The sequence below is a fragment of the Protopterus annectens genome, chromosome 6.part0 (genome assembly GCF_019279795.1).
Source record: "Protopterus annectens isolate FY-2018-M chromosome 6.part0, PAN1.0, whole genome shotgun sequence".
Lineage (NCBI taxonomy): Eukaryota > Metazoa > Chordata > Ceratodontiformes > Protopteridae > Protopterus > Protopterus annectens.
Genome location: NC_056737.1, coordinates 1721992210 through 1722018344, shown reverse-complemented (window position 1 = coordinate 1722018344; position 26135 = coordinate 1721992210). Strand labels below are relative to the sequence as shown.

General features: G+C 38.1%; 1 protein-coding gene across 3 annotated transcripts in view; it reads right to left on the bottom strand.

Annotated features, from left to right (window-relative positions):
* The window catches only part of LOC122804910 (integrin beta-2-like), a 1273642-nt gene that overhangs the window by 594414 nt on the left and 653093 nt on the right, over positions 1-26135 (bottom strand). For all 3 annotated transcript variants that reach the window (XM_044075119.1, XM_044075120.1, XM_044075118.1), the window contains exon 6: positions 25486-25727. In XM_044075119.1, the coding sequence (XP_043931054.1) occupies positions 25486-25727 (242 nt within the window). The remainder of the gene's footprint in view (positions 1-25485; positions 25728-26135) is intronic.

Genomic DNA, 26135 nt, shown 5'->3' with positions numbered 1-26135 from the left:
TCTGCTATGAACAGCCACTAACTGGGAGTATGCATAGCAATAAAATCACATTTGATTGTGGTCTGTGCATGATCTGGTTTATAATGATGGATAAAAACATGGATTATTACAGCACCCATTACAGCGGTTTGTTTTCCACAGATAATATGTATACAGAGTTGCTATGGCAACAGACAGCCCCTGCGTAAGTGGATGGGACTGGATACCTGCAGTGAGTCAGAAACATACTTTATTTATCTTGTTTGTTTAGCTGTCAACGGGTGTCCAGGCATGTACTCTTGTCAGCAAATAAGCAAAAGTTATTTTCTTTTTGTGCCAGAGAAAGATTAGTAAAAATTTGTGTTGGCCATTTGGAAATAAAACTTACAGTTTATCAGTCTTTCTTTGGCTCTGAGAAGTGTGTGTGTGAGAACAAGAGTGTGCATGTGTTGGAGTGGAGGTCCACATCTATCATATCTATACAAAAGAATGAAGAGTTTTTCCCTTTCTTTTTAAAAAGATTTACAGTTTCTAACACATTGTCAGGAATGGAATGCGGATGCTTGCGCAACTTTATAAACACACTTGCTAGCAGTATAATAAACAAATCTACCACATAAACAGTTGACTGAACAATTCTTTTACAGTGGAAGAAATATTGAAATGCTTCTATGGTAAGCATAAAATGAAAAACGGTTGTGTTACTCAAGGTGATAAATCAGAAAGTGAAGGGGCCACTTGGAAATTCATGGCACTCCATTATTTTGCCATCAAAACTGGTAAAAACTGAGGAATTCAGTACAGTTGAGAGGTATGGTAGTTGTGTATGCTCCCCAATTAATAGGCAGATAGTTGAAATCAGCCATAAGTATGGTATTGGACTGAATGGTGATTCTAGTAATTTCAGGTATGAGATATGGTTTTCCTGGTTAATGGTGGGAACCTGTAGCTAGCAAGGATATGGTGAGGGATTTTTTCCTATAGTTAGTTGGAAATGGAGTAGCCCAAGCATGTCATATTGTTTGACAAGTCTTGAGGTGGGCTTATCCTTTATGTGGATAGGTACACTTCTACCTTTTGTCCTTTCATATGCGGCGGGTTGTCGGAATGTGTGAAAGGCATAATAACTGCACAGATGTCAGCATTCTCCAGGGTTAGGAGTACTTCCAGGGAGTGTAGTTTCTTGTTGAGATTCCTAGCATTGATCAGTAATACCTTTATCTTATCCTGAGTAGATTTTGCTGCATTGGAAGGTTTGCCTGCTTGGCAATGCCTAAAAAGGCACTATAGGTGTGAATAATATTTTGGCCAATATCTGAAAGTCTAGTGGTGACAGATGAAGACCATCCCTGGCAAAGGATTATTTGAACTGATACTTTTTAGAAATATTTGATACTTTTTAGAAATATTATGACATTGATCAAGAACAAAATTTAGTAGTTTCCTGAGTTGTCTGAAACATTCAGAAATAACATTATGTTATTTTGAGTTCATTTTTATACAGGCTTTCCAATCTGTCAGACATTGTCTAAATCATGTCCCTGTGAAGCATGGCAGCTTCCCCTTTTAAGCACACTGCTGCTACATAGGCATTGAGTTGAAAATGTGAAATCATGAATCACAGTTTTGGTAGAAATATGTTCATTTCACATATTTTATAACTTAAGTACAAAACACTGATTAATTAATGATGGATTATTAAAAACATGCTCACCAATAATTGTATCATAATTGTCTTACAAGCATAATAGCTATCTAATTAATACACATTCAAGCTCTTATGTTCTTGCTGTTTCATGCCCAATCATGAGGGAACCAAATTGATAAAATGGGACAGAATGCATAGGCCTTATACAGGTGTGTGGTCAACAAGGTAGAAGTGAAGTAAATTGGTGACTGTCAGCTCTGTTCAGTACAGCATTGCCATGCATAAGTGGCTTTATTTTTTTTTTTCAGAACGGCATTGATTTTTGGCTCCATGGTTTTGGAGGAGCAATTTTTTTCTCCTCAACTTAGGATTGTGGAGGCACCAGTGTATGGTGCTGCTTATGGTGTAAATTTCTGCTGCTTCTCTGCTGCTAAGAAACACCAAACACCTTGGGGGATGCATCTTTGGTGTTAGTTCCACCATACCCTTGTCAAACAGCCACAGCATCCATGCAACCACTCTGCTATGGAGAAGCAATCTACAGGTCCTTCAGCCAGAGTTATGTGATGCCATTTCAGACTTTTGACATCTCAATTGTCCAGACTAATTAAGATCCATCAAGTGATACTGTATCAAGGCTGGGGAAGCAGGACCTCAGTGTCATCCATTGGTTGAGGTCTGATGAGACTTGTCCTCAAACTGTTAAGAGTGTATCCTTAGGGAACATGACATGATGCTAACACCATGCCCAATGCAGGCCTCTCCTTTCCCTACTTTACAGTTGACAGGCATGTTCCAATACACCAATGCCTTGCTCCCCAACATTTAACAGGCATCTGCTACACACTTGATATGAGGCATGTTGGTTATGCATGAGCATGCCCAATCAGAAGCTGTAAGACATCAGGCTTCTCCATCTCCCTCTGTTTTCTGAGACTTTATCTCTAAAGAAAATATGAAAAATAAAAGCTTTATTCTGCATAGCCCCTTATCAAATGGCAGTCCTTTGTAAAGAAAGCCTCAAGCTGATGAAATATATCTTGGAATGGTCTAATAGTCTTCATTATTTCCTCCTAGAAATGCCTGAATGACTATTTGGGGAGGGAAAAAAAGGAAGCTTGGGGACATTCCCACTGAACCTATTACCAAAGATGCCATATCTGCAGCTTGAAAGTACCTGGATACTTCTCAATCATTTCTCAAGAAGACTGATGCTGCATATGTCCCTTATGGAGTGGAGTGGAGTGAGATCTATCACAGAAATACTATTTCACTGCTATACATTATCTCTTCAGTCCAATATAGTTCACAGATAGAACATAATCTTCCAACTTTGTCTACTGGCAAGGAGCCCACCAGGCTTAGAAGGAGAGGGCAGGCAGGAGAGTATTTCCTCTGTCATGCTGAAGCTTAGATCTCTCAACTTTCTGTCTAGACTCCAATCTTCTATAATGTGTCAGGCACTAGAGATACTTTCATCCTTCTCTGAGTATAAATTAAGGGAGAATTTAGACAAAACCCTATTACTGGCTTCCACTGTAGGCTATCTTATGTCTTGTAACACTAACTATGCAGTTGCTCTGAAGAGAGCAGATAAATGTAGCATGTGCAGAGCAGCATGGTTGAGACTCACTTCTTTTAATAAAGAGCTCTGGAAGGCCATTCTAGATACCACTTGCTGAGAAAGGTCCAGTTGGGCCAGCAGTCTTAGGATCTGCTTGATTAACTCCAGAAGAAAAAGAAGCAGACATGCTTAGTGTGGATAGCTTCAGTACCACTCCTTGTACTACCATATTCTTGTAGATTAAACCAATATTCAATGAAGTAGAAGTCCCCTTCCAGGTTAAGGAGGACCGCTAAGCTTTAGATTGGCTTACTCCTCCAGGAATCTACTACTTTTCTTTGAGTGTCAATCCCTTGAAGAAAGGTAAAGACTCAACCTTTTTTTCTGGGGGAAGTAAGCACACCTTCACACCCCCTACACATACGCATTCCTTACTTTTATATGCTACCTCAACAGCCACTGGACCACAGAGAAAGGAGAAACCCACACAGAAAAATAATTAGTGCTGACATACAAACAGCAACTGCACAGGAAGAAATAACCATGTCCAGGGAGTTCAACACTGTGGAACTGAACTACAAGACTTTTCACTTTCCACTGAACAAAAAAGTAGGGTAAAGTCCTCTCCATCTGCTCAAGACAAGTCTGCCAGGAGAGCGGCCTGACTGCTAAACATTTGTAATCTTGTCTGTCATACAAAGCTGTTATAAAAGGCTAATCTTCCAAATTTATTATAGCTTGGAGGGCCATCATAGAAGATTAGTAAGTCCTTGATATGGCTTCAGAGGACAACATTTTAAACCCTTTAGTTCCACTCATAGAAAGGACTCCACTCAGAAATGAAGCTGTTGGCAGCAAAGCTTTTGGAACAAACCTAGCTTCTACCCCTCAAAGAGGCAGTTGATGCCTGTCCTTTGAAAAAAAGTATAACAGTTTTCATTCTACCACTTCATATTTCTGAAAGGAAGAATGATTCTGTCCTACCCAACAGTAAGATTCACCATATCACTTCTCATATGATGATGCTATCACTACTTCAGGGCACCTGAATGTAATCAGGGGACATGATGGATGAATTCTGGAATGTTAATGTTAGGGGACCTCATAAGGGTGTTGCTTCAGTTCACTCTTGATGGGCTGCACTTTCATTAAAATGTTGTAATTTATTCTTCTCTGTCTGTGCCAGCAATATTCAGCTGTGTGTTGTTATCAAAGTGACCCTGCAAAAAGAAACTTTCTATTTTTACCTATCTGGATGACTAGCTCCTCACATACCTGATGAGAAATTTCCTGGCAACAACCCTGAACTGAGTGATCTACTGTGTGCTATTTCTTCAGGCTGGCATACGCTGGCAAAAATCTCCTCTGATCTTACTTAAGAGGCCTGTCTTTGTACAACCAGAACTGGACATTCTCCTGTGTCTAAAATTTTTGCTCATGAATGAGTCATAAGAGGGCATGTCTTTAATCAGATGAGTGAAGATACAGTGGAGAAAAAGGTCCAATACTCTGTGCTCCATTTCAACTGCACAGCAGTTACTGTCATCATGGTTTCTCTCACACATCTGAGAATGCATGTATTTTAGTGCTAGTACAATATCAGTGACTGCAGTTATCACATTTTTGTGAATCTGTTTCTAATTAATATTTTATCCTATTTCCAGGCTAGAATGATACACAAGTTTCACAATTCTCTGTGAGTTTTCCTTTCAAGCAGCTGAAGTCATTGCTGGCACTATGGATGCTTTCCTAGTAGGCTTTGAAGAACACCTGGACTCCCTTATGGTTCAGGGTGAGTAGAGTTTAAGTAGTCCTTCATACTGTGTTGGCTTTGAGAGAGCAAACTGATTATGGGGCCTTTTCTTATGTGACCTGACAGCCAGTCCATTATGTTGTAGTTGGATAAGTAGGAATATGAAATCCAATCCCAGCCTGGAGAGAAAGAGAAAGATGATGTGAGTCTGACAAAGGGGCATAAAAAATGACATGTCACTTTCAGCTGTCCGCATTCCAGGAAATGTACTGGTAGACTTTCTAAGCTATCCTTTCAGCCCTGTCACATGTTAACTACTGGCAAGCAGGTTATTATTTTTTGTGACTATGCAATATGCATCCGTCTGTTTAAAATGGATTTTACATGTATTATATGTATTGTTCTAACTACTTTTAAAAATTAAGTTGAGGTGCAATACTAGTCATCACCGAATATATAAATATATTGTTCAAAAATATCTTTTCCTGGGAGGGTTCCTCTCCAGTAAGTTGTGTTTGAATAGAGGAACCAGGCAGGGATGTTGTCTTTCCCCCTTGTTATTTGCTTTATATTTAGAGTCATTGGCAAAGAAAATAAGGACTTAAAAATTCAAGAATATAACTGGTATCATAGTCAAGAAAAGTTGTCTTTATTTGCAGTTGATATTAGTTTGTACGTTGTAAATCCAGAAAAGGACATTTTGATGTTTGAAACATTTCAGACAGTTTCAAGTCTTTTTGTGATATGAAATTAATGAGGAAGAAACAAAGACTCTAGCCATAAATAATGTATCCATACATGAATTGGTTCAGCAATACCCATATTTATGGGGACATGATAATAAGAAGTATTTAGGAGTTTGGATTAAAAAGGCTTCTGTTATGGTAGCTAAGAATATATGGGAAGAGACTAAACAAAAGATAATACAAACATTGTGAAACTGGAATCTCTAGTTTATAGATATTGATAGTAAGATACAAACAGTGAAAATGTGTTTAGTCCATTTAGTTTTACACATAGGTCAGCAATAGTTTTATCAAACAGTGGAAATGTTGTGAACAATAATTAATGAAGAGTTGAAAGAATTTATCTGCGGGGGAAGGAGGACATGAGTTAAGTGGGATAAGATGATCTTCCCAATAGAGCAAGGTAGTTTAGTATTACCTGATTTGAAGGAATATTTTAGAGCTACAGTTAAGGTTCATATGCATAACAGAAGCAGAAGCTTATAATTCAAAGTGGAAATGGATGATGATGAAGTGGGGGACAAGAAATAAGGAGAACGACTGGGATTTTTAGATGCAGATCCAGAAGGAGAATAATAACAACCATAGAGAATATTACATTTATTTATGGGCAGTCATGGTGTTGCAGTGGTTAGCATTGCTGCCTCACAGCAAGAGGTTCTCTGCTTCAATTCTCAGCTGGGGTGCCCTCTGTGTGGAGTCTGCATGCCCTTCCTGTGGTTGTGTGGGTTTCTTCCATGTGATCTGGTTTCCTCCCATATCCCAAAGACATGCTGCAGGTGGACTGGACTCTCTAAACTGGCCCTTTGTGTGTGTGTGTGTGTGTGTGTGTGTGTGTGTGTGTGTGTGTGTGTGTGTGTGTGTGTGTGTGTGTGTGTGTGTGTGTGTGTGTGTGCCTCCTGTGGAGGTTTGAGCATTGGGCTGGCAATTTAACAGTATAAAACTCCACTGCCAATCATTCTGTGGACTGTTGTTCTGCTGTGGTGATCCCTAACAGGAAAACAAGAGAATATTATATTTACAAAGTTGCAGAAAGTATTCTAAGAACTAGGCCAACATAGGAATGAAGAAAGGAGATATTGCCAAGATGAAGGACTAAAAGTATGCAAAGGATGGTTGGAATTTACTGAAGAAAACTGGCAAAGGAAGAAAGGTATTGGGAGCAAAGAAGTAGAGAGGGAAAGGTAATAGAATGGAATGAGGCCAAGTACGTACAGTAGGATACGCACCTCTTTCTCCACCAAGGATTGATATTTGAGTATAGACAACAAGAAAGAGATAGGGGAATCTTAAGTGAAAGGCCTGTTCTGGTAGAGTTTTCAGTCAAGTCTAGAACAGAAACTGCTGTTAATAAAGGGAGAATTAATAGGCCATATACAATATTGCATGATAACTATAAAAATTAATTGGAGGAATTTAGAAAAGATAGGGAAGGTAGACTGGAAAAGCAATTTACAAAGGAACAATGGAAGGACATGTATATGATTCCCAGGTATGCAACAAAGTCCAAAAGGCTTAAGAGTTTTGGTTGGAATAGTTTCCATAGCTATTTTTATTCTGCGACCCTACTTCAAAGAATTTTCCTCAGACAGATAGCAAATGTTGGAGGTGTAATGGGCAAGAAAGAGGTAACTGCGAACATATTTTTAGGAGTGCAATGTGTTGGCATGGCAGATTTTAAAAATTCCTTACGGAATACTCTGTCATAAATATTGGAGTAGCAAATAACACTAAATAAGGATGTTATTTTTATTTTATTTTATTTTATTTTTGAGCTGATACACAAGATCTGAATTGCATAGACATAGTAAGGCCTTATTAAGTTTAATTCTGTTGTCTGCCAAAAAAAAATAGAAAATCGAATTAAAAATCTAAACCAAGTATACTTGAAATATCAAATACTGTAAAAGAGATAAAAGAACAGGGAGTGGGATCTTTAGTAGAAGGAAAAGCAAATTACATAGAAATAAATGGAATTTGTGAGATAAACACATAGAGAATGATGTTCAGGAGTAGCAGTTCATAGGTAGATGGTAGACTAACTGCTCTTGTGGGTCATGTTAAGTCTAGCTGAATTATTTTTAAAGGTGAGAATCAAACCTTGTGCCTTGTATGTGTGAGGTAAACACCTTAACCATTATACCAACCCCCAAACACCAAAAAAAAAAAAAAAAAAACACTGGGGATTGAACCCAGGACATTCTGTGTATAAAGCAGTTGCAAGGTAGGAAGTGAACAATGTATGTAATGTTGCACTGAATGACAGTTATAAAGAAAAAAAAAAACATGTGTGTAATATATAATGTATACAAATAAAAAAAAACGGTTTGTTTTCTTTTCTATTAATGTATGTGTGTCTATGATAATTTAATAAAGGTGTTTATAAAAGAACAATTTGTCCTGATAAACCAAAGACCATGAAAGAATGGAGCTCAGAATAATGTGAGATTCATGACGACAAGACCATGTTTATTTATAATACCGATATTATACATTGTGTAGCAGTGACAATAAAGACAACATCGGAATATATAACATTTGTTGGAGTGTTTAGACCACCAAAGTCAGGTGCTGATGACCTAGAGGAATTCATACATTTCTTGCATGAAACACGGGAGGGAAGAATAATAGTGGCTGGGGACTTAACTTTACCAGAAACAGACTGGACTAATATTGATTCAAAAACATTAGTAAGGAAACTATTCACAATGTATTTTCAGGAACAACAATTGCATCAGATTCTAAAAAAAGCCTACCAGGGAATGGAACATACTAGACATTGTGTTCTTAATGAAATTACTGTTACTTGATGTCATGTTTTACAACTGTTGATGTGCACTGATCATGAAGCTATAAAGGTTAAACTGTTGCTAAATAATTCTGCTAAACTAAAATTTAAACCAATGCACAGAAGATTAATTACAGATCATATGGAAGCAAAAAAGTCAATATGTAAAACTAATCAGAGTGATGCAATCAGTAGAAAAACTTCAGAAGGAATGTGAAAAGTTTTGAAAGAGAAACTGAGTGCAAAAATAAAAAAAAATGTTTAGCATCAGGATCTAAGCATACAATGTCAGGGGGATATATTTCTATAATATCAAGACACCTGATTAAGGTGAGAAACAAAAAAATATAAGAAATAGAAAACCAGTCAAACTACAACTTTGACAACTGAAATAAACAAACTGAACACACAAATTAAGCACAATGTGAGACAAGATAAAGAAAAATTGAAGAAAAGTTATATAAAAAAAAAGTCATCTCAGTGGTATCTCTGAAGTCTCAAAACAACCCACTAAACAAGTGTAGTGGGTCCAAAAACAAAACAGTGCAAGAAACTTCTCTGTGTGGAAGATTTTCAGTCCATATATCTCTATTCAATCACTGTATATTATTCAGATCAGAAAAAAGTAGTAGAAGAAGCAAACTTAAACTCGTCTTAAGTCAAATAAATAAATAAATAATGAATAAATCCATCATCATACATTTTTTCTTATTATTTTTTTCTTTTTCGTGGTGGTGCTGCGGTAGTGTTGTCGCCTCACAGTAAGACGTCCCATTCGATTCTCAGTTAGAGCGTCTTCTGTGTGACGACATGCATGAATGGGTGTTCCTTCGTTGAAGGTTGTGCGTCAGGCCCGGCAAGTCGGCACGTAAAAATCTACTGCCAATCATTAGCAGACCGGAGTTCTGCTGTGGCGACCCCTAACCGGGAAAAGCCGAAAGACACAACAACATTTTTTTCTTTTCTGGTTCTATTTTTTCCACTTTATTCAAAATGATGTGTAATAATACTAACTAATTATACAATTATATATTTTTTTTATAGATAGTTTTTAGGGTTCTTGTACACAGACCTGAAGAAGTCTAGAAGGATGAAAGTGATCTTTGTTAACAAAAGGTCATGAAAAAAGAATATAATTTTTACAATTGATTTTTTACATGTAAAGTGTATATGTATATATATATATATATATATATATATATATATATATATATATATATATATATATATATATATATATTTTTTTTTTTTTTTTTGCTTGCCAAATGGACTAAGGTTGATATATTTCCAGCTATGTAGTATATTGTCTTGGATAAAATCACAGACTTAGTAATCTACTTAATAATCTGGTTAAATAAGAGGTACCATATCATTATACATTTTATTTAAAGTACATGAGGGTTATATTATTATGACAGCTACTAAGTAGGGCAGGACCAGCTCGAATGTCACACTGATGGGGGAAGAGATGTGAATTTAACATGTGTACCAATAACACTTTGTTTTACAGCACAATAAACCACTCCCTTGCCTGATAAAAAGTATATGTATATTTAGAAAGCTTGTGAGGAAACTATTATTCTATTTTTGTTTTACTTGGATCGCTTGTCTGTGTATTTAATAAAGGATTTTCGACTGGAAACAGACTGCCTGCCTTGCTTGAATTACTTTCGAATACTTAGTAATTCTGTACAATTACATATTTTTTCTTCTTATTATTTTTTTTTTTTACTTAAGATGAGTTTAAGTTCACTACATCTACTACTGTTGTCTGATCTGATTAATATACAGTGAATAAGTAGAGATATATGGACTGAAAATCTTCCACACAGAGAAGAAAAGTTATATAAAGATATTGAACATAAAAGGAAACTGATTTATAGATACATAAGATGTGGAAGGAGTAAAGACAAAAACAACTGATAAACTGTGTGCGTATTCAAAAATTTAGTCTCAAACAAAACAGATTATAGATATATTTACAAAATCTTATGCAAAACAGTTTAGCTCCACAAAACATAGCTCTCGACCAATCAGGGACAAATATTAACAGAATCAGGGACACATACAGAAATAAGCAGTAACAATCACGGACACTTTTAAAATATTAGCAGTATTAACTTGGGGCATTGACAGAATAAGAGAATGTGAATTAATATACATTTTCTGAGCTACATGAAGTCTCCAAATCTAATTGCTGCTGTTATTCATTAAGTGCAGTTCATCAGCTTTGCTCCAACAGTTACCAGTTTTAAGAGGAACAGAGCTAAAATTTGAGTCAAAATCTGGGACATTCCTGAAAACCAGGGATAGTTGAGAGGTATGCCACAAAGGGGGTGATAAGTTGTTCTAGTGACATCCAGGTAACTTCAGATACTGAAATCAAGTTAGATTTTATTGGAAAACAACTATGCAAATCACAGGGGAGAGACAGAATTAGTAACAATAATCAGACAACACTTCAGCAAGAACTTACAGTACCATTATATCTACTGTTTACAAGGTTGTAGAAGTATGGGAAAATTCCACAATATTGGAGACATTCGCTTATTAAACCTGGCTTTAATGGAAGGGGAGTAGGACATACCCAGAGTCATACAGACACTTAAGTCTACTTTCATGCTGTGTTCTGCTTAACAGTAACAAAAAAAAAATATTACACTTGTTTTCTGCCTTTCCTGTAACTAGTCTAGTCCAGATACAGATTTGCTATATCCAAGACTGTTTGTAACCTACTGAGCCCCCCAATCCTGACTGTGTTGGAGGGAAGCCTGCTAGCTTATCAGTGGGAGTGGTAAGCACTAGGTAATCTATCTACCAAATAAGGAGTGGTTCTGGCCCAGAAATTGTAGTTATTGGCCGTTTGGGCAGTTTTTCCATCATTCTCAACTTTCTGATATAAAAGCCTGCATTTACACTTGTCCCCCCCCCCCCTTTCCTGTAACTAGTCTAGTCCATATACTGATTGTTGTATCCAGGACTGTTTGTAAGCTCCTGAACCCCTCAAGCTTTTCTGTGTTGGAGGGAAGCCTGTTAACTTATCACTGGGAGTGGTAAGCACTAGGTAACCTGTCTACCACATAAAGAGTGGTTTCTGGCACAGAAATTGTAGTTTGGGCAATTTTTCCAGCCCTCTCAACTTTCTGATTTAAAAGCCTGCATTTGCTTTAGTTTTTTTCCTGTAACTAGTTTAGCTCATGTACAGATTCTTAGTTTTAGCACTTGAATTTGCTTATTCGTGCTCAGCACTTGTTCAGAACTTGTTGTAAGCACTAAATAAGCTACAAATTACTACAGCACTCAACCTTCCTCATTACCTAGAGGAAAACAGTTTTTGTACTTACTTTCCTCAATTGCTTAGAGAAAAACAGCTCTTGTACTCACTTTCCTCACTTGTCTAGAGCAAAATAGTTTTTGTTCAGCCATGTCCAAGGGTCAGCTCAGCTCCCAGTGTTCTTTCCTGTCTATCTGATGAATCTGGACATCTTGGGGCAATGTAGCAATTGCCTCATGTAGACAGACAACCCTCTCCTCCTACCACCCAACACTACAACTTGTGAGAGATGCACTTATCTAGCCAAAATGGAGGTAAAGCTCTCTCCAACCAAGACTGAACTTGACAGTCAAGAGGATAAGGTAAACTCTTGCACCACACCACCCTTATCACATAGTCCCACTAAACCTACACCACCAAAATCCACACATAGAAACATAAAAACATTTGCGGAGGCTCTCAATAATAAACTGCTCAAGCAATAGAGACCTCCAAAGTACAGATGCAAGCAACCGCCAACCCCCAACACAACCCAAATGACACATACCCCACAGACTCAGTGTGCCACTCAACCACAGCCCATAAGGCAAAACAATATACCCAACACACTAGTCAAAAGTGACTCTATAGTCAAGCACACTGATGTCCCACTAACCAGGCTAAACAAGGAGAAAGTTACTGTCAGCTGCCTGTCGGGTGCCAGGATCCAGCATATAACCCACGCACTCAAGTCACTCCACAACAAGATCTTGTAGCCCAGGCAGGTATGACCCTAGCCCTGAGTAGCATCCTGCCATTGCCCAGAATAATACCACAGTACAAGGACAAAATGATTGACTTCAACAATTGGCTAAGCTTCTGGTGTCATTCTAAGGGGATCCAGTATCTGTCTGCCTGGGACAACATGGTCAACAGACCATGATGCTTTGCCAGAGATGGCCTGCACCTGTCACCCCTGGGATTCCGGATACTGGCTAAGGCTCTTGCAGCCCCTATAGTGCCTTTTTTAGGCAATGTTCAAATGACAAATTACCACTGTAACAGGAACAGGCAAGCAAAAATTGAGGGTAATGCTACTCAATGCTAGAAGTCTAAATCTCAAAATGCACAACCTCGACGCACTCCTTAAAATGGAGAACATTGATATCTGTGCAGTGACTGAGAACTGGTTCAAGGCTCCAGAGAGCACCCCTGCATTACCAGGCTATAACTCATACCACACGTTTTAGCCATCTAACCTGGTGGAGGTGTGTCCATATTCATTAAGGATATCCACACCTCCAGGCTAGTTGCTCAGCATAATGCATCTGAGGTTATCCAAATGCAACTAACTCTGGGCAAACCTGCAATCCAAATTGTAGCTTGCTACAGATCCCGTACCATGCCCCAGGATTCCCACTCCTCTTTTCTTGATATACTGGAAAATATTAGGATTCAACCAAACATCCTAATAATGGACGATTTCAACTACCCCACAATTAACTGGAAAAACTACTCATGTACCAACTTCTTTGTGCAATGCTTTCTGGAATTCATAAATTCCAATGCCCTGGATCAACTTGTCCACACCCCCACCAGGGGTAACAATATCCTAGACCTAGTCATTACCAACACGGGTGACCGGTGTTCCAAAACTGAAGTCAACTCCTTGTTGGTCAGATCCGACCATAAGCTAATCACCCTAGATATCCACATCCCGCCCCCACCCCCCATTAAGGAAACCATGGTAAAACATTTCTCCAAAGCCAACTGCATGCTTCTTAAGACAGAAGTGGTGAACGTCATGACACCCATGCAGATGGACAATACAGTTATGACTGCTGAATCCTACACAGATGCACTCTATAAGCACTTGCATGAGTGCATGGATCATGCTATCCCAAACAGAACCAAGACACTATCCTCCCGAAAAAAGAAGCCAATCTGGCGGTCCCCTGCTATAAACAAACTCTACAAAAAAAGGAAGAAACTGTTGCAAAAGAGAGTAAAATCCCATGAGTAGAGGAGCTCCCTGGTCAGCCTCAGTAAAAAGCTGAGATCCCTTATAAGATCCTCCAAAGCTAGCTACGAAAACAAATTTACCACTGATTCTAGGGACAACCACAAAGCATTCTGTAGCTATGTCAAGAATCTCAATGGCAACATCCAGATCTGCTCTGAGTTACAGCACAATGGCACAAAAATTACAAAATCAACTGATATTGCCACCATTCTGGCAGATAGGTTCAGTGCTAAATTTACCCCCCTCACCCCCTAAAGAGCCCATATCTATACAGGAAGAATGCAGAGTCTCTGTAATCACAACTATGCAGGTAAAAGCTGCACTCTCTAAAGCCAACAACACAGCATCCATGGGACCGAACAACATCCCAGGCTGCATTTTACACAAACTTCAGAACAAACTGGCTCCCCACCTAAGCACCATGTTTAATCATAGCCATATGTCAGGCTTTGTGCCCAATGAATGGTGCACAGCAATAGTTATCCCACTCCACAAAGGGAGAGCCACCACTGATCCAGGGAACTATCGCTCTATTAGCCTGACGAGCCTGGTCTGTAAGGCCATGGAATGTATAATCATGGAACTCATAAATAAAGACATTGGTAAGCTCTGAACTCTGGACCCCACCCAGTTCGGGTTTGTGAAAGGCAGATCATGCCTCCTGAACCTGATTGACTTCTTTGAGGCAGTCACCAAAGCCGTAGACGAGGGTAAGGTGGTTCACACAGCCTATCTTGACATCGCCAAGGCTTTTGACACCATCCCCCATTCTGGAATTATAGCTAAACTCACTAAACTAGGTATAAATCCCTACATCACAAGATGGGTTGCCAACTGGCTCACTGACAGAACCCACATTGTAAAAGTTGCAGACTCCAAATGTGACTTCAAACCAGTGACAATTGGAGCACCACAAGGTTCAGTCCTGGTACCTATCCTGTTTGGTATCTACTTCTCTTAAGTACAGGCTAACACAGAAGGCCTTTGGCTAATGAAGTTCACAGATGACCGCAAACTAGAAGCCATAGTCGAGTCTCCAAATGATGTGGACATCCAGCAGAAGAGCCTCATTGAGACAGATGCCTGGTGTCAGAGCCATGGCCTCAAGCTCAATGCCAAAAAGTGCATTGTCATCCTCTTTGGTAAAAACTCTGTAGCCATGAACTACCATATAGGCAGCAGTCTACTTAATGCCGAATGTGTGATGAGACCTTGGGACCCAGGTGGACAGTAGTCTCTCCTTTGATAATCACATTGCCACAGTAGTCAGGAAATCCTTCTATGTGGCACACATCATCACAAAAGGGTTCTCATCCAGGAAAAAAGAGGTCATTGTTTCCCTCTACTCATCACTCATTAGACCTATTATAGAGTACAATGCCCCTTTTGGAATGTACCTCGCAAGACATCTGCAGCAGCTGGTAAGGCAACAGAAGTACCTCACAAAGAGGATTACTGGCCTCAAACAGATGCCGTACATTGACTGTCTCAAAAAACTCCAGCTTTACTCCGTAGCATATCACCTACTCCGAGGTGATCTCTGCCTAACATATAAAGCTATGTGAAACCAAGAGCTGTTGGATATGCTACACCTAAAGAAATCCCAGTCCCTTCAACCTACATGCTCTAGGGACCTAAACCTTGTCACCACAATAAACAGGACATGCTGGAGGGAGAAATTCCTGCCCCAGAGACTTCACATACTCTGGAACAAGCTACCCATCTATGTCAAGAAAAGTTCCTCATTAGCAGTCTTCAAGAAAAATCTACCCTGGGGATCAGTTCTGTGGCTCTGCTTGACCTGGGGCACAGGAAAATAACTTTCTTGGGTGGCGTAAGCCAGGGAACCTTGTTGGCTAGGCTTACTTAGGCCCTTGGGCCGATAGCCTAGTACCTACCTATGAACCTATGAACCTATAAGAAAAATAATAGAGAAGGTAATATTGGATAGGTTATTGTCAGAATTGGAAAGGTTGGAACTTGAAACTATATATTAGCATGCACATGTTGAAAATAGATCTATTATCACCTGTAACATGATGTTCTTTCACAATATAATAACAGCTATGAATTAAAAATCGGGGTGTGATGTAATTTATATAGACTTAACTTTAGCATTTGACAGGATCATAAACAAAACACTGATCAGTAAATCTGAGCAACTACATATTGATGTACTCTTGATAAGATGGATAGCTGCATGGCTTGCATATAGGACATGGCAAGTATCATATAGCAATTGGATAGGTGAAGTTCGTAGATACAGCCAGGGTGTCCCACAGGGCTTTGTCCTTGACCCATATTTGTTCAGATTATATTTTTCAGACCTATCTTTTTCATCTGAGGTGTTCAACAGTCTGTATGCAGATGACTTGAAACTGGGTAAACTGATTACATGTGTTACAGATAGGACATGTCTGCAAAAGAACTTGACAAAATTGACCATTTGAACACAGGAGAATAACATGTTGATAAATACATCAAAAACTAAGCATATGACATTTGGGAGACATAAATTGAAAGGTGAATATTTAATACAGTACACAGTGATTAAAAGTGTAGATTTGTTTAAGGACCTAGGTATATGGGCAGATCCAGCTTTGAGTTTTATAGAACTATAGGTTGTATAAAAAGATTTATATAGTCTAGGAAATCAGAAAAGATGAAGTCATTGTTTGTTAATTACATCAGACCCAAACCTGAGTATGGCATAACAGTATCGAAACCTTATAAGATAACAAGCATGAATAAAATGGAAAGAGTACAGTGGAAATATACCAAGGACATCCATGGATGTAAAAATTTAAATTATTATGAAATACTAAAATATCTGAACTTGTACAGCATCTCATATAGATATTTAAGAGGAGATCTTATTTAGGCATATAGTTCAGAGACAACTACGTCTGAGAATGTTTGGGCTTATCAAAAAGTAGCAGAAAATCATCAAACAACCTATGTAGAAGATACTATAAGAATGAGAAGTGTATTAATTGGTTCTCTGAGAGAGTAGCTGATACATGGAACAGACTACCAAACTACATTAAAGCAAGTACTAGTTTAGATATTTTTAAGAACAGCCTGGGGACTTATTATGTGATAAACTGTTTTGGTATATTGACAGGCTAGAAGGGCACTAATGTCCATGCTTTAAATATCTGTATGTATGTATGCATATATGTATGTATGTAAGGATTATTTTTTAAAGCCATCCAAAATACTGTGGGCAAGAAATGAACAGTAAATATACTTACAGATATGTGACAAAAGAAAGTAAAAGGAAACTGACGTATAATTCCACCTGCCTTACAAAAAAGAAAGTGCATGATAAAAATGTATGGGATTCATTTTCTTGATAGACAGATCATTTGTAAATAGTTTAAGTTAGATCATAGTAGGCTGTGCTTAATTTGCATTTGAATGTGCATTTCTCCCTGCTTGTAGCTGAGACATTGCATCATCTAGTTTCCACGTAACAAGCTTGGTAGAAATATATAGTGTGAAAACATGTGTATAGATAAAAGCCTTGTATTCATCTGAAAGTATCAAAGACAACATTATTTCACCCCGGAGCTGAAGATTTGGAAGTCTTGTTTCACCAGGTTCTGACACTTGTCTGCTACCAAATGTCAGCCATGTTCCTTCCCCTCTTCTGCTTAGTGCAAGAGTGCAGAGGGGCAGCTGGAGATGGAGATATATACACTTTCCTCTTGTGGAACCTGAGATTCGAATATGCCTTCCGCACATTATCTCTGTTTCCATACCTTCCTGCAAAATTCAGAAAAGGAAGACCAAAATTCATCTCTTATTTCTCTTGGTGGCCAAGTAGTGTGAGGTTTCAGGCCGTCAGGTCCCTTTCTGATTCTATACCTCCATGCAAAATTCAGACAAGGAAAACTAAAACTCATCCTTAGTGTCCCTTGGTGGCCAAGTAGGGAGATGTTTCAGTTGTCCGGATCCCTGGTAGTACAGAAAACCTTATAGGTATAAGCTAAAGAAGTTTCCATTAAATGAGATGGCAGGCAGCTCTACGTCAGACAATACTTTCAGTTTAACTGCATTATTCATTCTGGATCTCTCAGGATTTTCTCTCTCTCTGTTTTGTGTGTTTGTTGGTTATTTGTATGTATGTTGCTTATCTGTATGTATGTTCTTTAATGTCTTTGCCAAATGGCCTAAGCTATAATTGAAAATGGTCTAGAGTCTACTTGCCTAGATTACAAATGTTAACCAAATAAAACAGTTAGAAAAGATGATCACCTCCTTTTATACAAGAGAAAAAGACTTGGCAGATGCTAAATGAACATTTGCCAAATGGATATCTAACTGAAATATGAGATTATGCAAAGTCCCCCCCCCCCCCATTGAAAGATGAAGTTGTCAAAGACCATGCCAGCAAAACTGTGGCTGCTTCAAGTGTTTGTTTTAAAATGTCTCCAAAGTAAAAATTTGAGGAACAGCCACTCGATTGTCTGTTCACAACATTGCCAAGCATTACTGTTTAAACCATGACTCCAGAAGATGAGCTTCCTTTATACTTTGGGCTTTAGAACTCTGACATTCTGAACTCTTTCATATTTTGTTCATCTTCATGTTGCTGCTTCTTTGGTTTTACACCGCCTATGATCCTTTTTAATCAGGAAATCTGCTCATGCAGTAGTCAGTGCTGAAATATCATTTTCAGAGGCTAGGCATAATCTGCTAGTACAGCATAAGAGATCATTACTTTACAGACAGAGACCGTGTTTGCCCTAATTATAGTAACATCTGAGAAAATAAAAGTGTAAGAGAATATCTTGGATTTCCTAAGTATCTTTCTTCTAAATGACAATACCGTCATGGGCATGGGTAACACCCTTGACATATTCAAGTTTATATCATGTCCTTGTTTGTCACTTTTCCTCTAAAGTATCCGTAATGAATTCCATTCATCTCTATCTATATGATATTTTCTGGAGGATTCTGCTCCCTTTCTGTGTTTTAGCAGCAAAGTCTTTAACTGCTTGATGCTGTATTTACATTTGTGAGGTAACACCGTAAGAAAAATGTAATGAAATGAAGCCATCAATAGTGAACATAGTGGTGTCCTTCCAGTTAGAGAGGATAAGCAGCTGCTATTTTGGGCAAGCTAGCATAACTAGCTGTGGCCAAAAGCTGTTTGAAAGCTGCTCTTTCATTGGTTTGCTTAAATTCTTAGTTCAGCTATAGTGCGCTCAACTGTGCTACATACAACACCACACAAACCTACATTTGATAGAAACAGGCACATTTACTGAAGTTTTACTCCTAGCAAGACTAGTCACAGTTATACCCATTAGCAGGCTGTACTAAAGGCACCTACCTTTTCATATAGGACCAAGTTAAGTTGCTGTAAGGTGCTTCTACCTTAGTAGAGTACGTGTACTCGTTAACTATTACATACAACATAGTGGTGTTCCATGTAGATGTAAATGACCTGGCATACAAAACCCTAATAGAAATGTAGATAGGTATTTCTGAGTTTTCCACACATGTCACAAATGCTGGAAAAACTCTGGCATTGATAGAAATCCTGCCTTCACCAAGAATGAAGATGAGGTACAAGGAAAAGTTGATTGATTTCAACACTTGACTCAGTTACTGGTGTCATTCGAGGGGGATCCAATATGTGTTAGCATCGAGTGAACTATTGCACAGCCTTGCTTGCTTTGTCATGATGGCTTGCATGTCTCTTTCTAAGGCTTCCATATACTAGATAAAGCCTTTCAGTCCAGAACAGTGTCTTTTCTTGGAAAAGACCAGCTAATGGATCTTTCAACCTAAAATTATAACAAAAAATAAAAACATAATGGACAATATCAGTGTGGTATTGCTCAATGCTAAGAGTCTAAATAATAAATTCACTGACCTTGAAACTCCCTAGCAAGTGGAACACATTAATGTCAGCATTATTACTGAAACCTGGTTCAAGAGTATAAAAAGCACCCCCTCTAGAGCAGCTTTTAGAGCTAATAGAAACTCTGGTGGAGTATCCTTATTTGCTAATGCCTGTCAGTCTCTAAATGCAAGAAATCTGTACAAACCCTGACAAAAATGGGGGACGAAGGCCATAAAATAGGGACAGATTTTAAATACTGCTCTTATAAACTTAGAACGTTGCTAGAGTAACAGGGTCTGTGTTAACAAACATTTTCTGAAGGATTTGAAGTCTGAAACTCAAATGTATGCCATTATTAAGTGACTTCAGTCCTCAGATCATCCCAGTGATTTGCCAAAAAACAACAAAATGTTTATGAGGAATAGACCAAAAATATGAGGTAAAATCTGGACAGCTGAGACGTATAATGTTACCTCAAGAAAGAACTCAACCTAAATCAAACCAGCTATCAGATCATAAACTTTTACAGAATCCCTTCAATTACCCCTGAAACCAGGTCTATATTATAACATCAAAGTCTTACAACTTTGAATGTTATAATATCGAACCCATCAGAGCGAAACACCAGAAAACCGAACAGTCAGAATAGCAAATTTTTTCCCAGGGAATAAATGCGCTGTTCCGACAAACATACACACAACACAAGCACACCAAAATAAATAATCCACACACATACACTTCACAAAACCCTACACTAAACAATAAATACACCACTAGCTATCCACTTACCTTAACCCAACCCTAACCCTAAGGTCCCTAACTGCCGCACGCTCACCATACCTGCTCCCTAACTCTAAAGTCCCTATCGCACACTCACCTTACCCGCTCCCTAACCCTAAGGTCCCTATCGCACACTCACCTTACCTGCTCCCTAACCCCGAGGTCCCTATCGCACACTCACCTTCCTTCACACACTTACCTTAACCCGATCCATAACCTTCGCTCCACAGTAGAGGAAATAGCGAAGCTGCAGAAATGGCCCACCGAATACTTTCCTAGGGAAAGTATCCGGTGGGCCATTTCTGCAGCTTCACTATTTCCAGCATTCGCTCTAATCGGTTTGATATTATAACATTCAAAGTTGTAAGACTTCAGTATTATAATATAGACCCCTGAAAACCATGCCCAGTTCTTTAATATACTAGATAAACTTCATATACACTAAAATTCCATCGTCCTGGGAGACTTTAACAACCTGTCAATAAACTAGAATGCCCTGGATCAAATAGTCAAAGATCCCACTACAGGTCAAAATCTTCTTGACCTGGTCTTTACAAATGTGGCAGCTAGATACACTATTTCACAAGTATACCCCTTTTCCAGTCAAGTTTAAACACAAATCAGTAAACTTCTCTTACAATATCCATAAAGTAACTGAGGCAAATAACACAATATTCAAAGACTTCATATGTACAAACTTCCTACAATTCTATGATGAACTGTTTAAGTTCAAGTATAACCCCCAAAATGTACACATGGCTAGTAGCTATGAAATTATATTGTACAATCGCCTAGAAAACTGTATACTCCTGTTAGACCCTTCCAAAACAAAATAAAAAATGAAAGGAAACTGGCCTGGTGGTCCCCATGCATAAATGAACAATACAATAAGGGGGAAAATGATTTTATTAAAGTATATAGCAAAACTAAAGATCAACAAATCAAGGTTAACTTCAGAAGGTTATCCAGGGTACTGAAAAATACCATCAGGAAAACTAAAACTTTCCATGCACTTAGACGGGTGTGAAAAGCTAGGGATAATTGCAAGTCTTCTTTTACTTATGTCATGAAGTTATGAAATAACACCCAACATTGCTCTGTAGTGATCCAAAATGGCACTATTTACTCTGATCCAGTGGATATCACAGATATACTGACAAACAAAGTTAGTGCTTACTTCACCCCAAAAACATCTATACCAAACGTATTTATACCTAATGGCCTAAAAAACCCTATTATCACAAAAGAATACTTGCTAAAAGTATTTTAAAAAACAAAAAAATATATATATCCTCTGTGAGGCCTGATAACATATCAGGTTACCTGCTAAACAGCACTAAACATGCACTGGTGAACCCACTCATATAACTAACCTTACCCTCTAGCTTTGTTCCTGAGGTTTGGCAGACAGTAGTTGTGGTGACTCGTCACAAAGGTGTCTCCACCATGGGCCCTGGCAATTACAGACTCATCAGCCTGACAAGCCTCACCTGCAAGGCCATGGAATGGGTCATAACATACCCAGTAAACTATGACATAATAATATAAGACCTGACTCCTGCAATTTGTCTTTGTTATTAGTAGATCCTATTTAATGAATCTGGTAAATTTCTTTGAGATGGTAACACAAGCTGTGGACAGTAGTCCTGCTGACCATAAGTATATCTCAAACTCATCAAAGCACTGGATACTATACCACATGCCGACATTATCTACAAGCTAAATGCACTTTAAATCCATCACTCTATAGCTAGATGAATAGCTAATTGGCTGACGGGTAGAACCCATACTGTGAGAGTGGCAGATGCAACTTCAGAACGCATGAAAATAACTAGTGGGGTACCACAGGGTTCCATGCTAGGACCCTTACAATTTTTCATATACATCTCTGCTCTCCAAATCAAAATCAAGACCTCTGATTAACTAAGCTTGCTGACAATTGTAAACTGGGTGTTATAGATGAATCTCCTTCTGATATGCAGTAGCTACAGAGTGAACTTACACATGTTAATACCTGGGGACAATTGCCTAAAACTAAATGCTAAAAAATGCAATATGGCTTTATTTGGCAAACAAACTCTTCTCCTTTGACCATCATGTTGCAACAGTGATCAGGAAATCCTCCTTTCTGGCACGACTGATCACAAAGGGTATTTCCTCTAGGTCCAAAGAATTCCTGACCTCTCTATACTCTGCATTTATCAGGCCTGTCATAGAATACATTTCCCTCTTTGGCTATCTTAACTTACTAAACATATCAAGCAGTTAGAGTGATCTCAAAGGCTCCTGACAAACAAGATTATGGGAGTAAAGGACTTGAGCTATCAAGAGACTAAAGGCATTTTTCATGTAGCATGTGTCCTAACAGACTCCTTGGGGGCAATCTGTGCCTTGCTTTCTGGGTCATTAGGGATCCACAGTCCAAAACCTCCTATTTCTCAACAAATCAAACAGCATATGAATACTAGAACCAGAGATCTGAACCTGCTTCAGCAAATAAACAAATCACAGTCAAGAGGCAGATTCACCATGCAGCGACTACACCTTCTAAGGAACAAAGTCCCTCCACAGCAAGCTATGTGACACACTATCTTCCATTAAGAGGGAATTAGATAACTGGATAGGTATTCATAAATTCACACTGGTATGACTGGCATAGTCCTTTTTGGAGAAGGAGGTAGTCTAACAATGGGTACTGGCAAGGGGTGTAAATGGCCACATGACCAAGTTGTCTTGTGATGTCAATGATTTTAATAAAAACGCATTACTAGCAGACAAGTCATGCTTTCTTGCTGTATTTTCATTGCCTTCCTTCAAATTATTTATTTATTTATTTATTTGACATTTGTTTATTGAGATAGTCCGAATGTACAGAAGCCCATTTTCAGAGGAGGCCTGGGGAGAAATACTCCATTACATACAAAAAAAACAAGCACTAAAATAATATAACATAGTTGGTGCAAAGTAAATTAGTCAAATGTACAAATGGCATAAATATAATATGTAAATATAAAGACACGTAAAAGGACTCTCTCACTTGTCTGCATGTTTAAATAGGGACCTTAGGAATGCATACTGTAGGTGGGGTATCTTTAGTTTCTTCTACAGAAGGAAAATTATCTGCACCAATTCACCTTATTATTTTGTCACATTACTTTTGTTTTAGATCATCTGAATGGTATGACTATCCAATGTCCCTCTTAATTTTTGTTGATGTTCTTTTTCCCATCAGTTGTGCACTTGTCTTTTTCAACTGCTGTACTTTGCACATTTTAATGAACTTATGTTGTCATATTTCTAACTAGTCCAGCTTTGTCAAATCCACTGTTATACTATCTAACACTCCTAGTTACAGAAACATTTTTGTAAGATATTGCAGACCTTCTTATTATCTGCAAAATATGTTTTCCTTTTGCATTCTTTGCAGTCTCAAAAGTAATGGCAGTTAAAAGTGTGTACCCAGTAATGTACTCAAGTTTCAGCTCCATAAGGAATCCATTCATTGAGTTTTGCTCCCTGCTGTCTAACTTGCTAATTACTGGTTTCTGTAGAAAATCACTACTACTGTGGTTTCTTAGTGCATTCAATCAGTGATTCTTATATTTTTGAAGATGTCTATCTCCTTAGTTTTTATGTGACTGTTAAGTTGGTATATATGTTCAGACTGTGTGCGTAGGGGTTTGCCCCCAAAATAAAGGGAAGGCAGGTACTTGCACTCTACAAAAAACACTTGATTTTAATTTCATTTAGCAGGTTGAATCCTGAAAAGTTTAACTTGATGAGTTGAGCTCTCACTGAGTTAAATAGCACTGATTTGTATGGAAAGTCCCTCATTTTCTGACTGTGGGGTCTTACATTAAATGTTTCTCTGTACTTTAATATTTAACTTAGACTACCTCCCTGAAATATACTCCAGCAGTTTTCACTTTTAAGCTTTCTATGACATGCATATAATTCAATAATATTTAATTTATTCTCCTTTTATGTCCTGTATCAAGCCAATTTTTAAAATTCTCTGTCACCTAGTACTGTGGTCATCAGATGAAAACAAACTCTGCTACGTATTGCAAATATGACCTTCTCAATGTGGACCCTTTAAGATGAGATATGATAAAGAGATTTTGAGTTGTGGAGATGGACACTGGAAAGGAACATTATTACTTTCCATATGTGACAGTGCCCTAAGACACATATGCCACCTTTCAAAAATAAGTGATATGTCATGATTTGAGACTCTTTGAAAATATCTTGTAATCTTCCTTTCATCGCAGCTTTTGTAACTTCCAGCATATTCTGTTTCAGATATTACAATCTATGAACATAGCATCTCATGAAAGTAGTTAGCAAGGAACCAGTTTTGACTCAGTACCAGGTCAATGACAGCCAAATGTTCATACTTCCCAAATCTCTTATTTAAAATTCAGATAAGGAATTTTGCTTAAGTCAGGGTCAGCTGACTAGTATTAGGATAGTATTCTTACAATATTGCTGTCAGCTTGGGAGACCAAATACGTCAAATCAACTATTTAGCCAGTCAGTCAATTATCTGATTCATTTTTGTCTTGCTTAGTCTTTATTATTACTTAGTCATATAACTACTGTAAATCATTACTTGTGCACAGCTGTTTTATATGAATCATCCAGTTACAGAAATTATTTGTGTCACTCATTAAAGTGCACCAATCTCAATCAATTACTGAATCAACTAAATAAGAAAGTGCTGAGAAGTTAGAAACTGAAGTCTGGCTGTTATTTTATAATTTTCCTTTAGCATTAAGTACCAGTTTAACAGATTGGATAGCAGCTTAAAAAAATTGTCTTATATCTTTTAGTTTGATTTTTTTTCTGAGTGGTGTTTTGCTTTAGAGTTTCAGTAGATCAATCAGATTGGTAATAATAATACTGATCCTAAAAAAAACAAAAAACAACTATAAAGCATTAATAAATAGCAGGGACACAAATGTACCCGTGTGGCTCTGTGTTATTGTATTAAGGTAATGCAAAAAATGACTTTATTTTTGAACATTTAGTCCACTTTTTAATCTGGAATCCTATAATCTCAGTAATAGCTTTGGAACAGATAAATTGTCTTACCCCACAAACTGCAGCCTGCATCATGGCATCCAAGCCTCCTTCAGGGGCATCCACATTCCCTGAAACATCCTGATTGTTGACTGTTTCTGTGAAGAAATTGTCCTTATCAGTCAGTTTGAGCACATGTCTGTATCCAAATGGTTTCTGGCATGGCATGAAAGTAGCAGGGCATGGCATTTCCAACTTATCTGGGTGTGTGTTAACAAAAGGAGGAACAGGCTTATCCACAAAAGTACCAAACCCTGCAATTAAGAAAGACATAATTCAATTAAATGCTTGAAGGGAAATTAACAGCATGAGAACTTACATACACATGCACTCATATGCACACACGCGCGCACACACACACACACACACACACACACACACACACACACACACAAACATAAACATTGATTTTTTTTTCATCAGATATTGTATAACTCACTATTATGTTGATTATAAGAGGAAAAACAACTGTCCTAACTGGGTTTTGCAGTTCCCTTAATAACTAATCCTCTGTTCATATGCATGTGTGTGTCTGTGTGTGTGTGTGTGTGTGTGTGTGTGTGTGTGTGTGTGTGTGTGTGTGTGTGTGTGTGTGTGTGCATGCGTGTGTGTGCATTTACTGGAAGAAAGGGAGCAGAGGCTCCACTGTTTGTATCTCACCT